Source organism: Lytechinus pictus, chromosome 3 (assembly GCF_037042905.1).
Source record: "Lytechinus pictus isolate F3 Inbred chromosome 3, Lp3.0, whole genome shotgun sequence".
In the NCBI taxonomy this organism is placed as follows: Eukaryota; Metazoa; Echinodermata; class Echinoidea; order Temnopleuroida; family Toxopneustidae; genus Lytechinus; species Lytechinus pictus.
This window is the reverse complement of record NC_087247.1, coordinates 40,602,033-40,615,859: the sequence shown is the minus strand read 5'-3', so window position 1 is coordinate 40,615,859 and position 13,827 is coordinate 40,602,033. Positions and strand designations below refer to the sequence as shown.

General features: G+C 34.8%; 1 protein-coding gene across 3 annotated transcripts in view; it reads left to right on the top strand.

Moving 5' to 3' along the window:
* The window catches only part of LOC129257244 (F-box DNA helicase 1-like), a 33,762-nt gene extending 20,098 nt beyond the window's left edge, over positions 1–13,664 (top strand). For all 3 annotated transcript variants that reach the window (XM_064097054.1, XM_064097056.1, XM_064097055.1), the window contains 10 exons: positions 394–480; positions 1,506–1,642; positions 2,365–2,464; positions 3,784–3,905; positions 4,497–4,566; positions 6,273–6,455; positions 7,356–7,457; positions 9,096–9,205; positions 10,998–11,129; positions 11,919–13,664. In XM_064097054.1, the coding sequence (XP_063953124.1) occupies positions 394–480; positions 1,506–1,642; positions 2,365–2,464; positions 3,784–3,905; positions 4,497–4,566; positions 6,273–6,455; positions 7,356–7,457; positions 9,096–9,205; positions 10,998–11,129; positions 11,919–12,101 (1,226 nt within the window). In that variant the 3' untranslated portion in view covers positions 12,102–13,664. The remainder of the gene's footprint in view (positions 1–393; positions 481–1,505; positions 1,643–2,364; positions 2,465–3,783; positions 3,906–4,496; positions 4,567–6,272; positions 6,456–7,355; positions 7,458–9,095; positions 9,206–10,997; positions 11,130–11,918) is intronic.
* The last annotated feature ends 163 nt before the right edge of the window (positions 13,665–13,827 follow it).

Here is a 13,827-nt window from a genome sequence, read left to right as displayed (position 1 = left end):
ATAAATTCATGAATTGATGAGTGAATGATAATCCAAGAGTCTAGTGTCAAATTTCTACCATTAGTATTGTATATCATGTGATTTGGACTTCCCTTTGTCTCCTCTGAGTCTGGATCAATTATTCTTTTCATGTCCAGACAAAACAACAACAAATATTTTTTTTTACAGTCCTTGATTAAAGAGAGCATTTATCCATATCAGAACAAAGAAATCCACAGATTCCGTACTGAAAAGTTTTAAAGTGAAATATTCCTATCTCCAATATAAAAAAAGGGAATTTCCATGCTGATATTATTTCTTTCTTGTATTTTTACAGTTTATTTGAATGTTACAGTTTATATGAATTGTATCATCCAATACCTGGCTTATGTCTTCTTTGTTTTTGTTTTTCAGTTTACATGAAGTTGTATGAGCTCCAGCATCCAACACTTGAAGGCTATGACTGTCTGCTTATTGATGAAGCTCAAGATCTCACACTAGGTATATTCTTTGTCATATATTTTTATGCTTCCACCAAACTGTAGGTGGTTACTGGTGGCATTATGTTTTTGGGTTGTTCTTTTGTCTGCCTGCCATCCCATATGTCCAACTAATGAACAATTAACAGATAAATTTAAAACTTGGTCCAAGTATGCATATGAAGGTGACCTAAGACACCGTTCTCACTACCTTCCTAAAACTAGTTTAGTGGAAACTAGTTTAACGTGTAATGAGAACGGTTGAAGCGGTCTTGGATGCGATCTTCCAAACCGGTTCAGAAAACCACTTCGCGATGCTGTTTTGAAGATCGTTTTGCCTCGTTAAACTGGTTTTAGCATAAGTGAGAACACAACCATTCTTTGGAAGCGATCTTCGCATATTTCGAGCGCGTTACTCTACACAATGTATGTGGAATGCCTACGCTGCGGTTTCAAATTTCATGGAACCATGTCACCCCAAAGTCACTGAGAATGTTCCCATAGCAACAAGACTGCTTTACAGGAAATGGTTTTTAAAACCACTTTTGGATGATCAAATGGGAACCCTAGCAAAGCGATCTTCCAAACTGGTTTCCTGAACCGGTTTCCAGTAAACCAGTTATAATGAGATCGGTGTCATAGTCTCATAAGTTTGGGGGGTATCATGGTCAAAGGTTACAGAGGTCATCATATACATTAAAATATATAATATTTTTTCCTCAAAAACTTTGAGAAGGCTGCTCTTTTATTGCTGCTTGTAACCGGGGATGGAGGGGGGTTCAGGTCAATTCCCTTATCCCCCCCCCCCTTCCACCGCCATTTCATTATTAACAGGCATGGATGAGACCTTGTCATGGACCTCTTTAAAAATATATTTCTTCCGAGATATTAACTTTAAAACTCACATTGGTTGTGTTCAACTTCCCTTAGAATTGTAGTGGTTAGATGTGCACAGCTTTTTGATTCGGTCAGTTTCATCAAAAAACTTCTTTTCCAATGTTTTCTGATCGCTCTTTGTGATTGTTTTTTTTTTGTACTGACTTGCAGCTCAGCAGAGTATCTTGCTTAAGCAGCGGTGTGCTAAGATCTTGGTTGGTGATCCGCATCAGCAGATCTATAGCTTCAGAGGTGCTACCAATGCTATGGCTAGAGTGCAAGCCACTAGGATGTACCATCTCACACAGGTATGTAATACATCTAGTCCGGTGGGTGAAGAGATGGAGAGAAAGAGAGGGGGGGGGGGGTGTTACTGATGTTATAAACTCGAGCCCAATACAAGATTATTTTATTTCAAATTCTACCTGTAAATGGCACTTGATAATAAAAATTAGACTCTATAGGTTCTTTCAGATGTAGCATGACAAAGCGTATGAAGGACAGCAACGTATTTGTGTACTAAGTCAATGGGATATGAGGGCAGTGCAGGATATAAATAATAACATAATTAAAATGATGTGTCATGAGTATTGTGTCCATGTAACTTTGGAAAAAAAACCTTCAATAATGCATGTTTATTTGCATATTAAAATGAGTGAGATTGAAAAATGAAATAAAGTGAGACTGAAAATATTCCTGTCATTCAATCATCATCGGATCTTATTCACAAACATTGAAGCTACCTTGCTATGGGCCTTGCTATTTGAACCCTTTGAGGATACAGTGTTCACACTGAAATACATTATTCACACTGAAAATACGTGAGGATAATTTGTAATAGCTCTTATAATGCCCATACCTTGCCACTTTTTCACGATCTTCATCTACTTACTTTGTCTGATTTAAATAGGAGGTTTAACATCGCAATATCTATGTATCTTTGTTCCAATTTGGTCTGAATAAGAAAATTGACTGCAAAAATTTGAAAGTATATATATGTTATTTTTTTGTTCTGATTCATTTCAATTAGTCCTTCAGGTTTGGGCCTGAGATTGCTTATGTTGCCAGCTGTCTTTTAGAAGTACTCAAACATGAAACTAAGAGCACAATCATTGGTACAGGACCTAAAGGTATGTTTGGAGTATTTACAATACATTTTTTTTACCTGATTCATATGAAGCTCTCTAAGGCACCTTGTCTTTTGTGTAGGAATCCTGCAAGCAGCTTTTCAATACCGATCCTCGTATTTCATTACAGACAAAGTAATGGGGATTGCAGGAAAGCTGCCATGAAAAGATGCAGAACTCCTGCTAAAAGACACAGCACAGGCTTTTGACAAGTTTCCTATTAAAACAAACAAGTATGATGGGCTTAATTATTTGTACTGTTATTTCTATCCCCCTGTCTCTCTTTAAGGGGGGGGGCAGAGTATTACTGGTATATATTTTTTTTTATTTGTTATTGAATACAATGCAGTGATTGATATTTCTTGGGATGGTCTTAACCCTAATAAGTCTGGGGGGGCCCCTCCACATTTTTCGCGATAAATCCGCAGCGCAATTTTTTTTAGTGTCACTCGCTGACTTTTTACTTAGTCTCGTGCCACTTTTGAGACCAAATTTGCAACCCCCTGGTAAGCAATTCTGAAATTACGCAACATTTTGTAAGTGCATGCAGACCCAAATTGCTCTAAAATGTGAATTCATGTACAAATCCAATGCAAATAGTGTTACTGATTAAAATCAATTAATTTCATCTTGTTTATGGTCAAAACAAGGTCCCCGACAATTTTCATTAAAAAACAATAAAAAACAAGAAGTCAAAAACAAAGAAATGCATAAGAAATTTAGAAAACAATAATACACATAACTGAATAAAAGTGATGTTGAAATGTTTTTTAATACATTTGATCAGATTCCTATAAAGTGTCTCTGAACCAAAAATTAGCATTTTAGGGGCATTATTTAATTGATTTGAGTAAAGTTTTGATTTTACACATAAATTAGCATAATTAATTAGCAATGAAATTTTTCGCAGAATTTGATCTTATAGTATTGTAGATTATGCCATGGGTAATGTGCATGCCAATTTTCGTCGCAATAGCGCCATCAACGGCCAAGATCAAAAGGGGGGAGCTGAATCCCCCAGTCTTATTAGGCGTCGAAATAGCCCAGTCTATTTGGGGTTGAATCACTAGAGGTTTTACTATCTATATACCTCAGTAAAGTATGTAACTTTAATCCTAAATTTTATCCATAATATTCTGACTCTTTATTTGGATATTGTTAGTGATAATGTCTTGGACTGAGCTCACTACATGGTTCTTTATTTCATCTGTTAAAGACTGGCTGATTATGCTGTAAAATTCATTTTTTATATACCTTATAGCCAACATACAGTATGTGTGCTTAGTCTTTAATGATTAAGGTACTATGTATTGATCTTTCAGGTCAAGTAGATGGAGGTTGTGTAGGTCAGCTTGCTACCATATGCCGCAGCAATGCCACTCTTTTTACGGAGGCAGTCAAGTTGGTCGACAATAATGAGAATGTCAAGATCCAGTTCTCTGGTGTAAGTTCATACATACAAAAATAAGAACATCTTAATGAAGTGAATCCTTGCAGAGCTCTTGCATTTGTCAGTTGGGATGGCTTGTTCCATAGTAAGAATGCAAGTATCGAAAATTGAATTTAAGTATTTAGTTCATGTACGTATTGTAGTAGATATTGGAGTTTCACTGGACTGTGTGGCTAGTTGATATTTTCAGGTAACATGATATTATTGTTCCTGATTTCATTGTCTTTGAAAATACATTTCTCAAATTTACCAAAGAGTTCCAGACTCATTGTATTAGAATGGTAACCTGAATAAAACTCACTTCACCCTCTCCCCTATAGTTGTATATTGTAGTTTAAATGACCTATAATAATTAGTATTCAAAGAATAATTTGCCAATGATTTGATATACAGTGCTTGTTTGAAGATTTTACTTTTCTTCTCATCTACAACGCCAACATTATTTAATTCAATTGCCTTTTCTTCTGTAGCGTGTTCATTATTGTTTTTTATTATACGTGGTATCAGGGAAGTTCAATTTGAAAGTATGAAGGCATTGTTGGCTTGAAACGTTGATATGCATCACTCTTTAAATCTTGTTCTTAGGGCATAGAAGGCTATGGCTTTGACAAGATCTTGGACTTGTACTACTTGAGTCTACCACCAGAGCAAAGAGGTATTTTATTCTCAACTGTTTCAGTTCAACCTTTTCAAATTATTATTGACTATTTATCAACAAGATATATAAAAAGATTTAAGCTTGAGTCACTCTGTAATCATGATAATACATGTAGAATAGTATTGAGCCCTTGAGATCTTTGACCCCCAAAACTTACCCCATTGTTTTTTCTTGTTACAGATTTATACTTTTTTATCTGATCTGACTTTGTGTAGAAACTATTTTTCGTCCTCCCTAACAGTTATCAAAAGATGTCAGGCAATGGAATTTCCTCCCTTAAAATGTCTCTGGTGACAATTTATGTGCCTCATACTAGTCCTGTAGCTCGGATTGTTTACCAGACTGAATCACTCCGAGTTAAGTTTGTCTGACCCGGAACATTAGGGGTCAGGTTCCAATTTGCATCCATCGAACCCAGTAAATAAACCTGGATGGTCTAGTAAGATTTATTGAGGTGTTATCTTGCACCCCAACAAAAGTAATTCAACTGTTTTTAACAAGCAATCTATCCACCTAGTATGATTGTCGAGGGTAGAGGTCAAATGCCAAGCCTTCCTACCTTATTTTTATTCTTCCCCAACCCTGAAGTGTTGACATATTCGACAGAGTCGGTGAGGTGAAAATAAAAGTTGGTTCAGCTGGCTGTAAAACATTTTAATTTTGCGGCCCATTTTTTCTGAGGCTGGATGGAGACATTAAAGACTATGGATTGAGACAGATTAGGAGGGGGAGGGAGAGAGAGAGAGAGAGAAGGGGGGGGGGTACAAGAGCAAAAAATGTGTTAGATGAAGAGATGATTAACTGGATGATATTGGGCTGAGACTTTGATGGTCAAATTTTAATATGCAAACAAACATCTATTTTAAAAGGAAAAAATAAATTAGTAACTTTTATCAGATTATTCTTTTTTGGTCAATTGGCCTATCACATAAAAATATTAGCTGAAATCTAGGATAAGACAGATAAAAATAAATCATGCACAAAATTGGAGTATGAGTGAAATATTCTACTGCTTCAAAGCAAAGATATACAAAAAATGAAATGCGCTCAGAAAATAACCCTTTCTGCCACCTCCCCCCAACAAATTCATCCTATGGTAGACAAAAACAATGTCTGTGAGAGCCTGTTTGAAAATCGGGTCACTACAATGATGACATTCTTCAGCAGGGTACAATAAAAGATGTGCTTTGTAAACTGCCTCTCACATATAAAAATATTCATTTCAAAGCACATTTTTAGCAGTAAGTGATTCTTGTAATTTGCAAGCAAATGAACCAATCATAACGGCGCACAGACTCATGCTGTTGACTTCTGATTCAACCCTAGGCCAATTCCCGATTGTCAAAGAAAGGAAGCACACGAGGGATTGCGAGTTGGCCTTGTATCGCCTCGATCCCCTCTCGACACTACTACTGGATAATATAAACAGTGCATAGAATATTTTAGGGGTTTGTATCTTCTTTTTAGAACAAGGTCAGAAGGTGGTGTCGGTCACAGATTAAGAGTCAAGTAGGCCAAAATATTGTATTTTTGCATGTACATAATTAGCTGGTCCGAGTTACCTGGCCTGTTCGGGTCAAACTCTGATTTTCTTAAATTTTACGAGCCGGGTTTGGACTGAGTTGAAGGTAACAAGCAACAGGACTGCCTCATACCTGCATATTTTTATGCCATGTTACCAGTGATTTTTCATCTATTTTCAGGAAATTACACGATGAAGGATAAATTCATCTCTCGATTCAAGACTTTTGAAGCAATCAAGGCCTACGCTAATACAGTTGATGACATGGAACTGCAATCGCGCATCAAACTTGTCATGCAGTATCATTCCAGAATACCAAGTTTGGTCCAGAAAATTAAACAAGCAGCAGTCAAAATGAATGGAGGTATTGTCAGTAGATCCTAATTCTATTGTTTCTGTAATGGTATAGCAGCAAAAAGCTTCAGAAAGGATTGAAAATAAACTTAAGGTTCATTTTATTCCATAATATGCATAAAGAAATGACATTACAACTCATCTGCATGTGCTAATCCAAGTAAAGGTACTTCATAATGATTATTAATAATTACCTTCAAGTAGAAGTGTGATGAAATTGTAATTTGCTTCATTAGTTACATTCAAAGAAAATAGTGATAATTTGGTAAATTTGCTTAATTAGTAAACTTCAGAGAAAATTGTGATATTTTAAATTGGCTTCATTTGTAATCTTCGTAGAAAAGTGAGAGACCAACTTATGTAACCTCTGCATAAGGGTTATCAAGTGTTTCATTATTCTCCTCATTCCACAGAGTCACAATTTACATAAAAAAATATTTTGAAGGCATGCTAAATAAAAGTTCATGCATTAAATGATTAAAACTTGTTCAAGAAATGTTATTTCTAGTCAAAGGAAAAGTAGATTTGCTGATTTGAACTAAACATATACTTCAAGAAAACTCATTTATATGTTCCTTGTTTGAGGTATGTAGCATAACATCAAAGTACCCATGGTTTGAAGTACTTTTGGAATAATGTGCTGTTCTTTGTATTTTTTATTGGGTAGTATTCATTATTTCCTTTCTGTAGATGAATTATTTCATATTTCGATTAATAATGTATACGATTCCAGCTAATAAAGATAGGGGATAATCTGTCACTTCAGAGACTTCATTGGATTAACAATTTTTCCATGTCTCTATCCAAATAAATCCATTGAAAATTTCAATTCAATTAGCTGTCATTTTTTTTCCAAAAAAACTCACAACATTTAGGTACATTTTGTTATAATTTCTCCAACATTTGACAGCATACCTCCTTACAACTGCCCATAAAGCTAAAGGATTGGAGTATGACACTGTGAAACTCACAGATGACTTCTTGAATGATCCTTATGAACAGATACCTGTTGGTAAGTTGAAATCATCATTATCCACATAATTATATTGCTTTCCAAATGCCAGGAAAAGGGGGTAAAATTTGAAAATGCAAGTATATATATTATGCCTTTACCCACCCTTTGGTTGCTGGTTGTCCATCCAACTCCCATTTTCAAGAATCATCTTCATACTTTGTTCATGCATGTATATAGGAGTGATAATGATCTAATTAGATTTATTATCACAAGGTCATTAAATACCAAGAAATTTCATATTCTCATGTAACTCATGGACTATATGAGCAATCGATTAAAAACTTAGTTTGTATTCAATATCAGAGAGTAGATAATCTGATCAGATTTAGAGGTCAAATGTATTACAAGTTGTTGTTCATTCTCACATTAATTTGTGGATCCAATTGTTTCATAAACATGCAGGTAGATGGGATTGTATCTGATTATGATTAGATTACTAATGTTTTTAATTTAATGAAGTGTTTTATATATATCTCATCTGATAATTGGGCATCAATTTTAGGAGGCACTGTCCCCAAAACCTTAGCTGAAGATATCTTCCTTGGGACTTTTGCCATTAGGGGAAGGCGGGGTAAGTTGAGCATAGGGGCAAGTTGAGCCACCACCCCCAGGCTAATAATGAATGAGTCAGACATTGTGGTGGTGTCATTTATTGATGACCCATTGCATAATGCTTAACCCCACCACATTGTTTTCAACTTTGAAACAAAAAGTACTTTTTTAGAGGGAAAAATACAAATTTCAGCCAAAAAAGTAAAAAAGGGTATGAAATAGATCAGTGCTTTTTACCCACACACGTCTTTAAATATATTATAGAAATAAGAACAATATTGTTAGTCCAGGGGAGTGTTTCATCAACATTTCTATCCGACAAGTTGTCAAAATTTACAACTTTTCTTGGTTTTGATTGGCTGAGGAGCACTGTTACTATGGCAACTGTCGGATAAAATAGGACTTGTCAGATAAAATGTCTGACAAGTCCTTTCATGAAACGCTCCCCAGGTATGGATTCTCACTCTTGTCATAGTCTTTTACATGATGGATGCATAAGAAATGTGTGGATGTGAAAATATCGCAAAAAGCTCGGACGGGGCTAATTTAAGCCAACCAACATGGGGCAAGTTGAGCCATGGTAATTCTTATGGTAATATATAATAAAAAATAAAAAAAACATAAAAAGCCATTGATATGCAGGCAGAAAGGAGCAAATTCACATGACAGTTCTTTTACTTTTAGAAGATGTTAGTATTTATAGAGAATTAGCAAGTGAAAAGACTTTAAATGAAAAATTAACATCCTGTTTCTCCCGCATACATTTTGTACATAGTTTTTGTGGCTCAACTTACCCCAGATGGTGGCACAACTTACCCCACAGATGGGGCAAGTTGAGCCATTTAACATCATTTTTTTCAAAGGTCACAACAACTTTCAGTGTGGGGGTAGAAAGTTATATATAGGTGAAAAATATTTTCCAAGAATCAAATTTAAAGGCAAGGTACTTCTACAATATTACTAGTCATATCAATTCTAACATGCAAAATGCAAAAAGTGTCACAACTTACCCCGCTTTCCCCTATACATAATTTTCTTTTAAAGGTTTTTTTTCATAGTTTTTTTAAATGATTTTTTAAACAGGCACTCAGAGTCTAGAAGATGAGAAGAACATTCTATATGTAGCTGTTACTAGAGCCAAGAAAAGTCTTCAACTCAACAGATCCTTGAAAGACTACCTCAGCAAAGTTCAGGTATGGGCAATCCCATGAAAAATGATACCCAAGGCTGAAAAAATGAAAATGGAGATACAATTTTGTTTTACCTGTAAAGTATCCATGAAGGGTTATTCCAACAAGATTGAATAAAAGAAATGGTTGTCCAAGTTGGAAAATGTATTTTTTTAACCTGATGAAAAAAAGATGTTTCTTCAAAAGACATTGCCATAAAATTCAGTGCATTTTGCATGTATTTCTTCTGAAGTAAACTTGTCACCATAAAATGACTCTGGTGATAGTTTTCATATGATAAAGCTCAGGACCCATTTGACATCATCCAACATGATTTTGAAAGGGTATATATATTTTCTGAAAAAATAGCCATTTCAAACTTTTTTATTTCCACCATGCTTGAGTGTAATGTCTGTATTAAACGTTTTAGATACAAAAGTATTCATAGCATACTGTAGTTTGGTCCCATTTTGTTGCAAATTCAAATGCAAAGTTGCGATGTGATATCACATATTTAGTATACAAAAAGATGTTTTCGGGATATCCTTACCAAAATGATTTTGGAAATCAGACACAACTTTATTTTTTTCGATTTTTTTGGGTAAATTCTTCAATTGCCCGTAATCCAGTGCATAATTTTTTGTTTCATATTCATGTAAGTTTTAAGAGGTATTTTCAGAACTTCATTTACCTCATTAACACTCATAATGCTTATTATTGGCTCTAAAGAGGCTTGTATTTGCCAACTGCAGATTGGTGTTTTCAGATGGAAAGTCAGTGAATTCTACAGTACTTTCCTGTATTAACTTGTACCATTAATTATTATAGTTCATTTATTTTCCGGTAATCACCCACTCATCTGACACTAAACTTCAACCCAGATTGTTTTTACTAAAAGATAAATGCCAGTTCTGGTACTGGTTTCAAAATGAGTTCATAAAGTAATATTTCCCAAAATATTCTGAACGAAATTGTGTAATTGCTGAGAAATTATCAAAAATAAGCGTGGCATTATGGACATTTTTCGGTTCTCTTTCCTAGCAATAATAATTCACTGTCCCACGTGAACTTATTTGTGTTGGCAACCTTCATTATGATCGTTTTTGTCTTCCATGCATAGCAAATTGAGACTGTAGGCACCCCTTTTCTAATGGCAGTGTCGGCGTCGTCAATATTGAAATCTTAACCAAATTTAAGTTTTTGAAATGTGGTTATATGGTCCATTTGATGAAACTATAAGGGTAATCAAGTATCACTGATCATCTTGCAGGATTTTCAGGTCACATGACCAAGTCATTTAATTAATTTAGGGTCAATGACCTTTTACCATGTTTAAGGTATCAACAAACTCTTAACCAAGGTTAAGATTTTGAAATGTCATTATAACTTAGAAAGTTTATGGATCTAGTTCATGAAACTTGAACATCAGGGTAATCAAGTATCACTGAACGTCTTGCTCGAGTTTTAAGTCATGTGATTAAGGTTAAATGTCATTTAGCGCCAAAGAACTTAGTATAAACTCATGTGAATAGTGTTATTTGTGAATAAATATTAATCTTACTTTTTAAAGTCGGCACTGCACTATATTCAGTTGTGTAATGCAGTCAAGATCGCCATATGCATTCCACTTGTTCAGCTTAGAATTCATGCTTTCACAAAGTTCAGTATATGTAACCCTACCGAATCTAGATTTACAATGATAGTGACATTTAACCTTGGTTCAACAGATTTTTTCATGAATTCAGCGTCTTTTACAACTACATTCATGTATCTTTGATATAAGTTTTTGTTCTTTCTTGTAAATGATTTCTTGTAGGAAAAGTTTGAATACCCAGTTCTTGCTACAAAGGTGAAAGGAGAAAGTGGACCCCCAAAATGCCAAGAATGTGGAACAGTCCAGAATGATGAACAACCGCTTCTTCTCTTAGAAAGAAAACAAATAAAGCTGGTATGATAACCTACATTATTCAAACTATTTCAGCAATTTTGCTTGAAAATAAATGTAGTTCTGAGACACTTAGCATGTAAGGTAACATCATGGTAACTTAACCATCTACTGGTAACTACCATGGCAACAATGCTCAGATGCCAATCAAAATCAAAGATTCCATGAAAGCGCTCTAGAATGGCTACCTACCACTAGTCTGGGATTACTGAAATTTGTGTGAAAAGCAAGCAATTCCTACATGTAAGCTGGGGTTAGGCAAAAAATTTGACCTTTGAGAAAAGAGAAAATTAGAATACAGGACTTAGAATAATCAGGGGTTAACAAAAAGTGAGAAAAGGGCATTAATGATTAACGCAAGGTAGAACCCGTTTTATGAATGTGATCGGATTGTAGACTCGAGATCTGGCGGTGGTGCATTATTTACCACATGCAGCTGGGAATTTAAGTGTGAATCTTGTAATTGACAGCCTTAATCTATGTGAAACACCCCCATTATTCATTCTTGTTGTGGCCGATCAGTGGCCCTTTAGTCAAGTGAAAAAAGTTTGCCATAATCTGACTGACCTTAAAACCAGCATTCCATGATCTAGGTCAATGTTAACTCATTAAATAGTATACAAAATACCTTATTCTTACTTTGATCATGCTATTTTTGTTATTCTTTAGATGCTACCCAAATATCTTGCTCATTACCTAATTATAAATACCAAAACAAAAAGTGCCTGACAAAATCATTTGAAGCCGAAAACATTTTAGATCAATTTTGATTTATTTTCATTATTCCCACAGACACATTCCATTCGGCCAATGACAATTGATGGTGGGTTTGTATGTCCCAAATGTGTAGAGGCACCAGGCTTTGAAGAGCTTTATGGGAAACCCCCACCAACTGAAGAGGAACTTCTTGCTATGGAGAGGGCCGAGATTGCCCAACAGCATGCTGTTGGACTGTTCATATTGTTTAATCCTTGAAGCTGCAGAACTGTTGAGGCCTTTGCTTAGAGAATAACGCCCAATTCCCGTCAGGGAGATGGTTCATAAATAGTGGAAATGGATTGATTCTGTGTACTATTCCAAAGTGACAATTCACCCCACATATCTCTAGTAAGCAAGGTGATCAACAGAACATTGCTATGTATGCAGCTTAGGATATGATCATTTGGCCCGGTGACAGTGCCCTTTACTGTTCCATTTTGTAGAAGCTAAAATTGGAATTGTTATATTTAGTTGGAGCTGCTGAACTTCTACTCTGAGACATTATACAAGCAAGCTGAAATATTCTAATTTCTCTGGATTTTTAAACTGTTACGTATGGGATGTTGCAGAAAGCAAAATCATGTTAACTTCTCAATTACGTGTATATGCATCCTGTTGATGGCGATCAGAAATGAAATGTATCATGGTGCTTTTGACCTTGATAATGGACTTTATGCTATATAAACAAATTCATGTGATTGTGTGTGATGAATGTAATATCTACTGCCTTTGTTCTATCTGTCCACAACAACTAGATACAGCCAATTATGCTTTATCATAATTTGTATGAAAGATATTGTATATTTATATTGTTATTGTCTTTGCCAAAAAGCATTTGTCTTTGTACTTTAAACAAGGTTTGCAGAAAATGAATCTTTTAGTGGTTTAATTTATCTTTCATATGAAATATTAAACTTTTATGTGATGTAACCCAATCATGAACATCAAACTTTTGTTTATATCATCAGTGAAGTAGAACAACTATCCATTTGTATTAATTTCATATAAGGTAATGCCAATTTAGTATTATAACTTACAATGTAGAAGAAAGATGGCATTTTTCCTTTGAGATATCACACCAAAGTGTGTGAAGTGTTTGGTCTAGTCTACCTATATTTTAAATTTCATTGCTGAAACAATAGCAGTTTTATACCTTTGTAGTAGTATCAGTGGGTGCTTAGAGGTTGGCAAAAAGGCATTCCCTATAACTTGCCATTCTTTGGCCATATTTTATTTTCAAAATCAGGTATAAAAGCTCACTTGTGCCTTGCAATGAACCTACATCTTTTTGTGCATCAGGCCTGACTTCAAGGCGGCATTGAGTTACAATGGAATTTGTATACAACTGGGGAACATTTTATGGAAGTTGCCATTGTGAAGAAGTTGTTCTCCACTCACATTTTCTGTAATTCATCAAGAAGCACTGATCATGTATTGTTGATTTTAAAGTGAACAAATTACTATACTAATGACTTTCAGAAAATGGTGCCCAGCAATATAGCATCTTGTGTCACTAGACCCCATTAGGTTGTTTCACAATATTGTTCATCAAGTTAATCTTACAATTATAACACATTAGAATAAGTGCCAAAATGTGAGCCAAGGTTTCCCGACATGTGACTTTATTTCCATCATTTAAATAACAAAAAATTAGATGTGTTTTAGTTTTTAGCAAAACTTGTCATCTACATACACATACATGTACTACAACTAAAGTTGATGTGATGGCGATTTGAAACACACATGTACATAATGGGATATATAAAGAAATACAAAATAAATTTTGTATGTGTCATCATTGACTCTCATTTAGATACGTTTATGTTGTGGGAATAAATGTTATGTTTGTGAAGATGAAGTATTTTCAAATCAATTTGTTAGGATGGATTTGACCTTAAATAGTTCTGAATCCCTTTAAACGAATATCCAATCAAGGTCAAAA